The sequence below is a fragment of the Hyla sarda genome, chromosome 1 (assembly GCF_029499605.1).
Source record: "Hyla sarda isolate aHylSar1 chromosome 1, aHylSar1.hap1, whole genome shotgun sequence".
Taxonomy (NCBI): domain Eukaryota; kingdom Metazoa; phylum Chordata; class Amphibia; order Anura; family Hylidae; genus Hyla; species Hyla sarda.
The window spans coordinates 315,390,554-315,405,632 of NC_079189.1; the positions used below are offsets into that span (position 1 = coordinate 315,390,554).

The following is a 15,079-nucleotide window of genomic DNA, read 5'->3' on the forward strand; positions in this document are numbered from 1 at the left end:
GCAGCCAATCACAGCTCTGAGGAAAATATGAATGAATGAGTGGCCTGCCCGGAGTATAGTGCAGAGCAGGGATGCGAGCGCTGTATACAGCCACTCTCCATCTCTGCTATAGACAGGACGATCACAGTGGGTGTCAGTATTGACATCCGCTGTGATGTGTCCTTAACTGCAGGTACTACTACTCCCAACATGGAGCACACTCTGCTCCATGCTGGGAGTTGTAGTATCTGCATTAATAGACGGATCGCAGCGAGTGTAATTTCTGACACCTGCTGTGATCTGTCTATTGATGCAGGTACTACAGCTCCCAGCATGGAGCAAAGTGTACTCCATGTTGGGAGTAGTGGTACTTGTAGTTAAGGAAAGATCACAGCTGGTATCACTTCTGACACCCGCTGTGATCCTCCGGTATAATGTATGGATGCGGCCGGCGCTCTTCTATGGTCCCCTGCACTGACGTATATATACACATGTTCCTATTTCCCACAGAGAGCTGTGATTGGCTGGAACCATCTGGCCAATCACAGCTCTCTGCGGGAAATAGGAATATGTGTATATATACGTCAGTGCAGGGGACGATAAAAGAGCGGCCACCCGCATCTATACATTTTACAGGAGGATCGCAACAGGCGATCTGTCAATTAGTACAGGTACTACTACTCCCATCATGGAACAGTGTGTTCCATGCTGGGAGTAGTAGTACTACCTAAAAAATGTTTTTAAAAAAAAACTGTGAAAAACACACACACACACACACACTACATTTTTATTATTGTCGGCTAAATTTTTAGTGCTTTACCCGCCCACATAAATTGATCCCTGTTTAAAAATTAATAAATATTTCGTAATAAAGATAAATTTCGTTAGATACAATTTTTTCCATCACTACTTTATCTTTTTTATTATTTATTTTTTATGGTACCCTACGAAATTTTTATTAAAAAAAAGTGTATCTCCATCACTTTTTTGAATCGCTGAAGTCCAAAAAAGAATAAAAACCGCCTGCAAAAATGCCAAAGTTAAAACCAACATGGCGTTATTATTGGCGTTCTTGCTCTCCCATAGACTTCTACGGGAGGAAAATGCCACGATTTCAGGGCAAAAAACGCCAAACTAGGTTTTGTCGGGCGTTTTGAAAATCCAGCCTCTGAGCCCGAAATTTCTGAAAAATGCCAAAAGGATAAAAAATAAAAAAAAGCCAAACTGAAAAACGCCAAGTGAATCTGCATTATTGCAGTTTTCTGTTTTCTGGATGCGGCGTTTTTTCACTGAAAAAACGCTGTGTGGGAAAATTGGTGTTTTTGCAAAAAAAAAAAAACTCAGTGGAATTCCAGCCTAAAACAAGTCAAAATGAGGCTTCGTTGTGTGTGTGGCCTCCACATGCCTGTATGACCTCCCTACAACGCCTGAGCATGCTCCTGATGAGCTGGCGGACGGTCTCCTGAGGGATGTCCTCCCAGACCTGGACTAAAGCTTTCGCCAACTCCTCGACAGTCTGTGGTGCAATGAGGCATTTGTGGATGGAGTGAGACAAGATGTCCCAGATGTGCTCAATCGGATCCAGGTCTGGGGAACGGGCGGGTCAGTTCAATAGCATCAATGCCTTCCTCTTGCAGGAACTGCTGACACAGTCCAGCCACATGAGGTCTAGCATTGTCTTGCATTGGAGGAACCCAGGGCCAACCGCACCAGCATATGGTCTCACAATTGGTCTGAGAATCTCATCTCCGTACCTAATGGCAGTCAAGCTACCTCTGGCAAGCACATGGAGGGCTGTGCGCCCCCCCCCCCCCAAATAAATGCCACCCCACACAATTACTGACCCACTGCCAAACCGGTCATGCTGGAGGATGTTGCAGGCAGCAGAACATTCTCCACGGAGTCTCATGTGCTCAGTGTGAACCTGCTTTTATCTGTGAAGAGCACAGGGCGCCAGTAGCGAATTTGCCAATCTTGGTGTTCTCTGGCAAATGCCCAACGTCCTGCAGGGTGTTGGGCTGCAAGCACAACCCCCACCTGTAGACATCGTGCCCTCATACCACCCTCTCATGTCACATGCACATTTGTGGCCTGCTGGAGGTCATTTTGCAGGGCTCTGGCAGTGCTCCTCCTGCTCCTCCTTGCACAAAGGCAGAAGTTGGAGTCCTGCTGCTGTGTTGTTGCCCTCCTACGGCCTCCTACACATCTCCTGATGTACTGCCTGTCTCCTGGTAGCGCCTCTATGCTCTGGACACTACGCTGACAGACACAGCAAACCTTCTTGCCACAGCTTGCGTTGGTGTGCCATCCAGGTTGAGCTGCACTACCTAAGCCACTTGTGTGGGTTGTAGACTCTGTCTCATGCTACCACTAGAGTGAAAGCACCGCCAGCATTCAAAAGTGACCAAAACATCAGCCAGGAAGCATAGGAACTGAAAAGGGGTCTGTGTTAACCCCCTGCAGAACCACTCCTTTATTGGGGGTGTCTTGCTAATTGCCTAGAATTTCCACCTGTTGTCTGTTCCATTTGCATGTGAAATTGAATTGTCAATTAGTGTTTCTTCCTGAGTGGACAGTGTGATTGCACAGAAGTGTAATGTATGTACATTTACGTCCGGTACATGACCATGAGCATCGGAGCGATCCTCGCGTCATGCACTGCAGGTCCTGGCTGCTATCCCAGCCAGTAATGGCGGACATCAGCGATGGCGCGGATGTCTGCCATTAACCCCTCAGATGCCATGATCAATGCAGATCACTGCATCTGCGGCAATGCGCACGTTTAAATAGATGATATGGAAATAAGAGTTAAGGGTTTTAGAAGGTGAGGAGGAAAAAATGAAAACCTAAAAATAAAATTGGCCTGGTCCTTTTAAGGTGAAAAAATGGGCTTGGTCCTTAAGTGATTAAATATAATTTTTATATATTTCTTTTAAGATTGGTTGAAAGAATATAGCAATTATGTAGTTCCCTTTTTCACAGCTTCCAATGTGCTTGAAAGAATTTCATTATATTACGGACCTGGCATGTTCTGGGTCAGCTGGCCTCCTGTAAACTACACGATGACATCACTTATTAGAGCGCTCTTGCTAGCTCCCAGACCTCTCTTTGCCCTCATAGCTCTTCCTGTATACTGCTGCTGATATCTCTCTTGGATAAGAGTATATAACAATTATACAAACTCCTCTGAGGCTATGATTACAAATTGTGTTTTTTTTTTTTATTGTTTTTTTTACGTTTTCCATTTTTCCGGTAAGTTTTCAAAATCGCAGCAAAAAGGTGCTTTTTTCTTGCAGTTGTGTAAATCACGCCCATCAAGCCCCCTCCCATAGACATGAAGGGAGGTAGCGTGACGTGACATAACGAGGGGGCGTGGTGTTACATCACGTCTCCAGTCCCGAAAACTTCCGGTTTCCGAGCTTGGCGACACAGCTCCGCATATAATGCGGGTGCTGCATGGAGATAGCGGGGGGGGGGTCCCAGCGGTGGGCCCCCCGCGATCAGACATCTTATCCCTATACTTTGAATAGGGGATAAAATGTCTAAAGCCAGAATACCACTTTAATTCACATTTATTATAATTTTTTACATTTTTTCTCTCCACTTTCTGTATCGGGACATCCCTACAGTGGTCCCTCAAGTTACAATATTAATGGGTTCCAGGCCGACCATTGTATGTGGAGACCATAACTATGGAAACCTTGTTATTAATTCTGAAGCCCCAAAATGTCATCCAAAAATAGGTAAAAGTGAGTATTAAACTAATAACTAATATAGATAAAGCCAGTCCTTCCATATAAAAGTAAGAAAGATCGTCTGGAAGCTGTAAATCATTGTCTATGTAGAGGACGGGGGCTTCTTCAGGGTCCTGTACAGTACACATAGTGTCCCAAAAAATGTAAAATGGAGCTGCCCCCACTTGGAGCAGCTATCCCTGGAACAGGTAAAGAGAAGTACAGAACATGTAATACCTCACTGTACTGTAGGGAGGCGCTACCAGACAGCCAGTCAGTGCATACACTTCAGTAATACAGGGGTTTTACCAGTAAAATGCCCATTATGATCAATCAGTTCTTCAAGCTATTGACACGTTTCGCAGATCTGAACTGTCTTTAGTAGAGATGAGGGGACTTACAGTAATTCGATCCGTCACGAACTTCGCGGCTCGGCAGTTGCTTACTTTAGCCTGCCTAAATTAGCCTAGCTTTCAGGTGCTCCGGTGGGCTAGAAAAGGTGGATACAGTCCTAGGAGACTCTTTCCTAGGAATGTATCCACCTTTTCCAGCCCACCGGAGCACCTGAAGGCTGAACTAATTTACGCAGGAAAAGTCATCAACTGCCGAGCCGAGAAGTTTGTGACGAATCGAATTTACTGTAAGTTCGCTCATCTCTACTCGTGACGAATCGAATCACTGTAAGTTCGCTCATCTCTAGTCCGTAGCATTGTATGTTGAGTCTGGTTTCAAGTTACAATGGTCCAGAAAAGACTATTGTATATAGAGGCCATTGTAAGTTGAGGGATCACTGTATGAGCTCTCATAATATCCTATGCTGCAATATGTAAGCAAAAAAAAATAAAAAAATTTGCCAAAGTGCTTCTTTAATTATACTTACCAATAGACAAGGTTCTTTGGTTTTTTATATGTTTCATTTTTATTGGATTTATTATCTGTGTATCCTAGGCTGAAATTCCCATATTGTCATGTTACCAAGCTATGTAACATTTTGTTTTGTGATATACAGATTTCTCGTGCTTACATTTATGTATGCTTATACTTCTTACGGTTGTCGTTGCAACTTTAGTTTAATTCAATAAAACTATTGTAAGTCGAAATTGTTTGAAAATTATATAAAAAATCCATTCCAGATTATGGCACACGAAAAGTCAAATATGAAAGGCCTTTGCCTCTTAATACATTTGCAGTATCTTACAACTAAAGCTTAATTTTTAGTTGACTGCCATATAAAATGCAGATTTGATTATCAATTCAACCCTTAGTAAATAAGAATTTTGTGACCGATCAACAGTTTCACATCAAAAATGTTCATGTTTTTGAACGTGCAACCACAGTTTCTTAAAATAAAAAAAAAGTTGATATAAAAAAATAACAAGAAAAGTAAATTTGTTGCTGTCTGCAAAGATTCAACATTTTCCGCAAGCACAATAACCATAATTGTCACTTCAGGTAATCCAAGGAAGAGGCACATAAATTCAGCCTAAGCAGGTTAAAAAAAAAAACAGACCAAGCTCCCTCAATGTGACATCTATTTCAGTGGAGGGCACCTTATCAGTCACACTTCTCCTAACCTTTTTTTTTTTTGTTGTATTGTAAAACTGACAAGCGTTGGCTGTTTTTTGAGTGACAGCTGGTTGTGGGAATAGGGAACATGTATTAAATTATACAGTAATACTCATTTTATATTATTTGATAATTTTAACATTTGACGTGAGAATGTTTTCTATAGTATATCAATTGTGCTGGGCAAGTATGAGAATAGCAATAAAACTGTAAAATAGTAACATGTTTGGAAAGTGTTAAAGTTTTTTTTCTGTTTGTGGGGTGTATTTTCATTTTTATAGAAGTTGCTTCTTCTTTAAGCTACAATGATTTTAGCTGCTGATTAACATTTAGTGGTCCTTAACTGTGGTAGGAGCATACTTGCAATAAAATCGCCTATTGACAGGAGGTGAAATGGTGTCAGGGAAGGAAAATGTGGCCCTTTTTGCTAAACTCGTACAACCTATTTTTATTACTGTATACACGACAATGAAATGGTGCATATTTGTTATTTATATAGTGTTGGCTTTTACACACAGCTTGAGTTCATTCACATCATCATTAAAGGGGTATTCCAGGCAAAAACATTTTTATATATATCAACTGGCTCCAGAAAGTTAAACAGATTTGTAAATTACTTCTATTAAAAAATCTTAATCCTTTCAGTACTTATGAGCTTCTGAAGTTAAGGTTGTTCATTTCTGTCTAAGTGCTCTCTGATGACACCTGTCTCGGGAAACACCCAGTTTAGAAGCAAATCCCCATAGCAAACCTCTTCTAAACTGGGCGTTTCCCGAGACAGGTGTCATGAGAGAGGATTTAGACAGAAAAGAACAACCTTAACTTCAGAAGCTCATAAGTACTGAAAGGATTAAGATTTTTTAATAGAAGTAATTTACAAATCTGTTGAACTTTCTGGAGCCAGTTGATATATATAAAAAAGTTTTTTCCTGGAATACCCCTTTTAAGGAGATTGTCAAGTAATACTTTTTCTTCATATGCAGTATCTTTACATTTTCTTTCACAGTAACCTATTAACCATAATATTAGTGTGGTGACTCTAGCATCTTATCAATAAGTTGCCTATAAAGATTGCTAAAAAATGAATATTTATAGTTCATGTTATATTAATTATAATTCAGATATAATTGAATTTAGAAGATTTTTAAATATTTTATGTTATGTTCTCAGCTGATTAACCTGTAGTTTATATATAACGTGCTTTATATCGTTTTGGCTGGTTTCTTAAATAATGCATTAATAATTTTAGTGTGAATTTCATGTTCATTCATTTTTTTTATTTTTTTTCCTTTTTTATTTTAGGTGATGCCAGGACCAATGAAGAAATCTAATTCTGCTTCTAGCCCCAAAAGAATTGTCTACTGTTGCAATTGTGGCAAAAAAGGTCATTGTGGTTATGTGAGTAACTTTTTACACTTTTTTTATTTTTTACTTTTTATTTATATATTTTTAAGCTCCTTTTCTTGAGCTATTTTATATTTAAAAAAATTACACCATAGCTATATATTGAGAAAAGGGCAATAAATTAAAAATAATAAATACATGTAAAATTCATACACACAAAATCATACACAAAGTGAATGAGTCTAGCTAGCCTTATGTGTGAGCCTTCCATTTTACATATATCTTTTAGCTCTTGAAGGCTAAAAAATGGCCATATTTTCCCATTGGATTCAACAGCTTTGTTCACACACAGTTTAATTTTATGGCCGTAATTATTAAAGCTGTTTTATTGTCAAGGCCATTGGGAATTTAGATCGACCGACCAATCACTGTCCTGCTGGGCGGTAATCAGGGCCGGCGGGGGTTTCTTATCTCTCCCTGGTCCAGCAGGGGTCCCCTCAGGAGCGGCGGTGGTGGTCCCGGTGGCAGGAGCGGCGGCGGTCCCGGCGGCAGGATACAGCAGAAGGTGAGGCCTGTTCACCTCCTGCTATTGCTTGGCAACAACTCTCAGCATGCACAGCCAAAGGGCATACTGGGATTTGTAGTTTTGCAACAGCGGGAGTTCCAACTAAAACTCCCAGCATGCCCTTTGGTAGTCTGTGCATGCTGGGGGTTGTAGTTATGCAACAGCTGGAGGCAAATTTTTTCTATGAAAAAGTGTGCATCCAGCTGTTGCATAACTACAACTCCCAGCATGCACAGACTACCAAAGGGCATGCTGGGAGTTGTAGCAGTGTGCCTCCAGCTATTGCAAAACTACAACTCCCAGCATGCGCTTCAACTGTCAATGCATGCTCGGAGTTGTAGTTTTGCAACAGCTGGAGACACATTGATTGTGAAACAGAGTTTGTGTCCTATCTCAGTGTTTCGCAACCAGTGTGCCTCCAGCTGTGTCAAAAATACAACTCCCAGCATGCTGTACATGCTGGGAGTTCTAATTTTGCAACAGCTGGAGACACACTGGTCTGTCAGTGCATGCTGGGAGTTGTAGTTTTGCAACAGCTGGAGGTTGTGCAACAGCTGGAGGTACAGGGTACATTCACACGGGCAAGTTTACAGCGAGTTTTCTGCTGCAAGTTTGAGATGCGACAAATTTTCCACCGCAGCTCAAACTCCCAGCGAGAAACTCACTGTAAAACCTTGCCTGTGTGAATGTACCCTAAAAAACACTACACAAAATAAAAAGTAAAACACTACTTATACCCCTACACAGTAAGTAGGGTATTTTGGTAGCAGATGCAAATTCCCAAAATAGGCCTCAAATGCTCATGGCAATCTCCTGCTTTGGATCCCTGTTGTATTTCAAGGAAATAGTTTAGGGCCACATATGGATTATTTCCGTACTCGGGAAGAGTTTACATTTACAAAATTTACGTTACAAATTTTCGGGGCCTTTTACCCCAAAGGTAAAATTGAAAAGGTAAAGCTGGGGTCTACACCAACATGTTAGTGTAAATTTTTTTTTTTTTTTTTTTTTTTTTTTTTTTTTACACTAACATGCTGGTGTTGCCCCATACTTTAATTTTCACAAGCGGTAAAAGGAGAAAAAAAAATAGTAATTGTAACGGAATTTCTCCTGAGTACGGAAATACCCCATATGTGGGTGTAAAGTGATCTGCGGGTGCACAACATGGCTCAGAAGTGAGAGCACACCATGTACATTTGAGGGCTAAATTTGCACAGGGGTGGCTGATTTTACAGTGGTTCTGACATAAACGCAAAACAATAAATACCCACATGTGACCCCATTTTGGAAACTACACCCCTCACGGTATGTAACAAGGGGTATAGTAAGCCTTAACACCCCACAGGTGTTTGACGAATTTTCGTAAAAGTTGGATGTGAAAATGAAAAAAATAAAAAAGTCATTAAAATGCTGGTGTTACCCTAAATTTTTCATTTTCACAAGGGAGAATAGGAAAAAAGCCCCTCAAAATTTGTAACCCCATTTCTTCTGAGTAAGAACATAGCCCATATGTGGATGTAAAGTGCTCTGCTGGTGCACTACAATGCTCAGAAGAGAAGGAGCGCCATTGGGATTTTGGAGAAAGAATGTGTCCCAAATTGAAGGCCATGTGTGTTTACAAAGCCCCCATAGTGCCAGAACAGTGGACACCCCCACCACCACATGTGACCCCATTTTGGAAACTACACCCCTCACAGAATTTAATAAGGGGTGCAGCAAGCATTTACACCCCACAGGTGTGATAGATTTTTTGGAACAGTGGTCTGTGAAAATGAAAAATTTAATTTTTCATTTGCACAGCCTACTGTTCCAAAGATCTATCACACCTGTGGGGTGTAAATGCTCACTGCACCCCTTATTAAATTCTGTGAGGGGTGTAGTTTCCAAAATTGGGGTCACATGTGGGGGGGTCCACTGTTCTGGCACCACAGGGGGCTTTGTAAACGCACATGGCCCCCGACTTATATTTCAATCAAATTCTCTCTCCTAAAGCTCAATGGCGCTCCTTCTCTTCTGAGCATTGTAGTTTGCCCTCAGAACACTTTACATCCACATATGGGGTATTTCCATACTCAGAAGAAATGGGATTACACATTTTGGGAGCCTTTTTCTCCTATTACCCCTTGTGAAAATGAAAAATTTGGGGTAACACCAGTATTTTAGTGAAAAAAAATATAATTTTTCATTTTCACGTCCAACTTTAGTGGAAATTTGTAAAGACAAGATATAGAAAGAAAGATGATCCAGATATATAAGATACTAATTTATTAAAGATAATTACTGAAATTCAAAGTCACAACAGGGCCCTTGCATGGGACTTAGAACTAGTACAGTTGTATTACACAATATAGTTAAATTGATGTGATAATAAAAATAAGAATAATTAGATAAGGGTTAAAAAATTAAAAGAAATGCATCTATATGAATCAATCAAATTCTGATCGGTTTGAGTTCATATATAGTAATAGAAATTCAGCAACAGTTCACTTGTGATCTGCAACAATATATTTCATAGGTAGCAGCACAGTAAGTCTCATATAAGAGTGACAGTTCACTGGGGTCTGCAACAATGTATATGTGGCAGCACAGAGCATCTCGGATTGCAAACAGAGTTCAAGCAGCTGAATGGTAAAGTGGCACAGTTAAATAGATTCACTAAATACAGTAGCAATCGTTTGTGATAGTAAATTGCACAGCAGATAGAACAGTATGTAAAACTGAAAGCGGAGTTCCTGGCATCTGCTGTCAGAACTAATCCAAACACTTAATGTACACCATACAGGCTGTGAACGAGGTATGGTGCACGGCACCACTCGCCATTCCTGGGGCTGTTTGAAGTTGTATGTTGGACGGGCTGGCACAGAGAGGTCAGTCCTGCAGCAGTGCCCGGTGTCCGTCTATTGTGACCAGTTGCGGTATGGCTCTCCTTGTTCTGTAGTCCTCGGCTGGCACGGATGGCACCAGCCTTATGGATGGAATCGCCGTGGTCTAGCAGATCGTGCGGGGAGATAGCAGTAGAATGGTATCAGCGGTGGGAGCAGTGCGGCGTGCCTCGTGTGAATAAGGCGCTGTGTGTGCGTAAATGTCCGTGGTCCCAAATCTGAGGACTTCCAGCTGTTGCAAGTCAGCGATCAGGTAGTAACTGGTTATGGCTGGATTTGGATAGATGCAGTTATTAAAATAGCGCCTTATTCACACGAGGCACGCCGCACCGCGTCCACCGCTGATACCATTCTACTGCTATCTCCCCGCACGATCTGCTAGACCACGGCGATTCCATCCATAAGGCCGGTGCCATCCTTGCCAGCCGAGGACTACAGAACAAGGAGAGCCATACCGCAACTGGTCACAATAGACGGACACCGGGCACTGCTGCAGGACTGACATCTCTGTGCCAGCCCGTCCAACATACAAGGGCAAGGGCCCTGCTGGGACTTTGAATTTCAGTAATTATCTTTAATAAATTAATATCTTATATATCTGGATCATCTTTCTTTCTATATCTTGTCTTTACATATAACTGGAGGACTGGTTCTTAGTTGAATTAGCAACTATTCTACACAAATATACGTCTAGACCCTTGGGTGAAGGAAACAACAGTTCACCTCAGGTATATTTCTCTAGTTCTGAGTGAGCTACACCATCTAAATTTTAGTGGAAATTTGTCAAACACCTGTGGGGTGTTAAGGCTCACTGTACCCCTTGTTACGTTCCTTGAGGGGTGTAGTTTCCAAAATAGTATACCATGTGGGATTTTTTTTTGCTGTTCTGGCACCATAGGAGCTTTCTAAATGAGACATGCCCCCCAAAAACCATTTCAGCAAAAGTTGTTTTCCAAAAGCCAAATGTAAATCCTTCTCTTCTGAGCATTGTAGTGCGCCAGCACAGCACTTGACGTCCACACATGGGTATTTCCATACTCAGAAGTGATGGGGTTACAAATTTTGGGTGGCATTTTCTCCTATTACCCCTTGTAAAAATTTAAAATGCGGGGGAAAACTAGCATTTAACCCGATAACAACCATGGACGAGTATAGACGTCCAGGTTGGCGGGCGTTCCGGCACCTGGACGTCTATACTCGTCCATTATTCTCGTGGGTGCTGCCCAGTGCACCCACGAGATCGCGGCAGGGACTTGGCTGTATCACACAGCCGGGACCCTGCTGCACTGCCGGGACCGAAGTAAACTTCGGTCCCGGCAGTTTTAACCCTTACAGCCGCGGTCGGAAGTGTTATGACAGAGGGAGGGGGCTCCCTCTGTCTCCTCTGCAGCACCTCGCATCGCTATCGCGGGGTGCTGTGTGTGACCGCGGCCTGCCGCACTGCCAGGAGTGAAGTTCACTTCACTCCCGACAGTTTAACCCTTACAGCCGCGGTCAGAAGTGACCGCGCGCTGTAAGGAGTTCTGACAGAGGGAAGGGGCTCCCTCTGTCTCTCCTGCAGCACCCCGGAGCATCGCCGGGTGCTGCTGCATACCTGGGCAGCCTGGGGGTCCTACAAAGACCCCCAGGTCTGCCCTGGGTATTGCCTGAAAGGACGTCCTAATATGCTGCCTGCTAGTGAAAACTGGCAGGCAGCATATAACTGCAATGCTTTGGAATACCAAGTATTCCAAAGCATTAAAAAGTGTAAAAATAAATTATGTAATAAAAGTGTAAAAAAAATATATAAAAAATACATTTATTAAATGAATCTAATAAAAAAAAAAATTGCATAATGTGTAGAATCGCATTGGCGGACATCCACAGCATGTAATATGCTGCGGATGTCCACCATGTGATCCTACACATTATGCAGCAGTCACGGTAATGAGCTCCCTGCTGCGGCTAGGTAGCTTTGTGTGTCCACTCATAGCGGCGGATTCCCACCGGCAGTCATGAGCGGACACACTGAGCTACCCAGCCGCAGCAGTGATGGATATATTCGCCATGAGCGGGTGCTTATTCCCACAACATAGCGGATATATCCATTAGGAGCCTTAACTGTCACAGACAGACGCGTTATACTGCCAGCCGACCAAGGACCAATCAGAGTGGTCCCTGGTGCAGCCAATAACTTGTAGGGGTGCGGTATATAAATGGGGTCACTTGTGGGGGTGGGGGTACTGTTCTGCCCTGAAAGCCAAATGGCGCTCCTCTCCTTCTGAGTACTACCACGCGGCCAAGGAACCATATATGGCCTAAGTGGGGGTATTTCCGAACATGGGACAAGCAGCTAAATAAAATATAGGGTGCATTTCTTTCAATATCAGAGGTGATGTACAAAAAATATGCCCCCCAAATGATGCATTTGTGAAAAATTGCAAATTTCGAATTTTTAACACTGACTTTGTAATAATTCCTGCCAAAAAACTATGGTGTTAAAATACTCACTGTACCCCCCTAGCGAATACCTTGAGGGGTCTAGTTTTTAATATGGGGTCATTTGGGGTGGTGTTCCTATGTTCTACTACATTTTAATTTCTGCAAACCTTGCATAGCACATAAAAAAAGATGTACTTTTCAAATTTTCAAAATTTCAAGTTAAATTGTTAGGCTTCTAACTAATTTAAAACGTTAATTAAAAACAAAAAAATGACGTCAAAATAAAGTAGACATCTGAAAGTATAAGTTTCATAAACGATTTGGTCAGTAAGTATAAATATATTACCTATTAGTGTTAAAATAGCAAAAAATCGTAATTTTTTGTAAAAATGTCATGATTTTTTGCATTGTAAAAAAAAAACTACAAATGATATCTGCTTACTTTTACTATGTACATGTAGGACAACTTGTGACAAAAAAAATGTCAGAATTATGATTTATTCTCTAATAAAGATTAATTAATTAAAATTAATCCTTTACACATCCAAATTTAACGAAAAGTTGTCAAACACCTGTGGGGTATTAAGGCTCATTGTACCCATTGTTACGTTCCTTGAGGGGTGTAGTTTCCAAAATAGTGTTTTTTTTTTTTTGCTGTTCGGGCACCATTTCAGAAAAAATCACTCTCCAAAATCTCACTGTCGCTCCATCCCTTGTGAGCCCTCTAGTGCACCCACAGAGCACTTGACATATACATATGAGGTATTTACTTACTCGAGAGAAATTGGGTTACAAATTTTAGGAAGATTTATCTCCTTTTACACCTTGTAAAAATTCAAAAACTGGGTCCACAATGGGTCATTTATGGGGCATTCCTAATATGAAGGCCCTTCAAATCCACTTCAAAACTGAACTGTTCCCTGAAAAATTTCGATTTTGAAAATTTTGTGAAAAATTGGAAAATTGCTGCTGAACTTTGAAGCCCTCTGTCTTCCAAAAGTAAAAACATGTCAACTTTATGATGCCAACATAAAGTAGACATATTGTATTTGTGAATCAATATATCATTTATTTGGAATATCCATTGTCCTTATAAGCAGAGAGCTTAAAAGTTATGATGCAAGTATCGACGAAATGTTACCACTAACATAAAGTAGAATATGTCACGAAAAAACTATCTCTGAATCAGAATGAAAAGTATAAGCATCCCAGAGTTATTAATGCTTAAAGTGACAGTGGTCAGATGTGTAAAAAATGTCCCGGTCCTTAAGGTGAAAATGGGCTGGGTCCTTAAGGGGTTAAAGGGGTACTCCAGCAAAAAACATCTTATCTTATCCCCTATCCAAAGGATAGGGGATAAGATGTCTGATCACGGGGGTCCCGCCGCTGGGTACCCCCGCGATCTCAGACACGGCACCCCGGTTATCCGTACATGGAGCAAACTCTGCTCTATGCCGGATGACTGGCGACTACAGCTGCCACGCCACCTTCATTCATGTCTATGAGAGGAGGCGTGACTGCTATGTACTAGCCATCACGCCCCCTCCCATAGAAATGAATGGTGGGGGTGTGGCATGATGTCACGAACACAGAAGCTCCAAGCTTCTGTGTTCCGGATGCCGATGCTGCCAGGCCAGAGATTGCGAGGGGGGCGCCACTGGGGACTCCCTGCCATCAGACATCTTATCCCCTATCCTTTGGAGAAAAACATCTTGTTCCATATCCAGAGTACCCCTTTAAGCTGCGAAAATACGGCTATAATACGGACGTATTTTGGGACGTATTGTCAGATGTAAAGATGTCCCATCTGAAAATAGACATGGTTTGGGCTATAACTTTTGCTGTAGCCCCAAAACATCAAAAAAAGGGATAAAAAATGTACTGATTTATGGTGGGTTGAAAATAAAATAAATATTAACATATGACATACATGACACACTTGGCACTTTATGTTATTATTGTGTATGAATTTAATATTATTAATATATTGCCAATTACCACTTTGCTCTTCATAATACTCTATTGTGCACTATACACATTGCTTGAAAAAAAGCTTAGGAATATGAGCTCAAACATTGCTTGTGTCATGTGGGTGAACAAAAGAAGCATTTTCCACCTTGTAAATTATGATATAATAAAATTGAAACACAATGCAGTCAGACATAGACCTCGTTGTTTCTTCCATGTATAATTTAGTATTTTTCTAGATCTCTTTAATGCCACTTTGTCAAAAAAAATTGTGTGATATACAGTCATGGCCGTAAATGTTGGCACCCCTGAAATTCTTCAAGAAAATTAAGTTATTCTCACAGTAAAGGATTGCAGTAACACATGTTTCACTATACACGTTTATTCCCTTTGTGTGTATTGGAACCAAACCAAAAAAGGGAGGAAAAAAAGCAAATTGGACATAATGTCACACCAAACTCCAAAAATAGGCTGTACAAAATTATTGGCACCCTTAAAGGAGTACTCCAGAACAAAATCTTTTTAGACCATGATAAACCTCTGCTGAATTTATATAAGTTTGTCATTTACCTCCATTACGATATCTGGAGTAATACCAGACTTCTCCGAAACCGGAAGTT

General features: G+C 41.3%; 1 protein-coding gene across 1 annotated transcript in view; it reads left to right on the forward strand.

The window, feature by feature from the left end:
• The window catches only part of ZCCHC7 (zinc finger CCHC-type containing 7), a 280,450-nt gene that overhangs the window by 251,596 nt on the left and 13,775 nt on the right, over nucleotides 1-15,079 (forward strand). Inside the window, exon 7 of the mRNA XM_056518293.1 lies at nucleotides 6,582-6,677. Coding sequence (XP_056374268.1) covers nucleotides 6,582-6,677 — 96 coding nt within the window. The remainder of the gene's footprint in view (nucleotides 1-6,581; nucleotides 6,678-15,079) is intronic.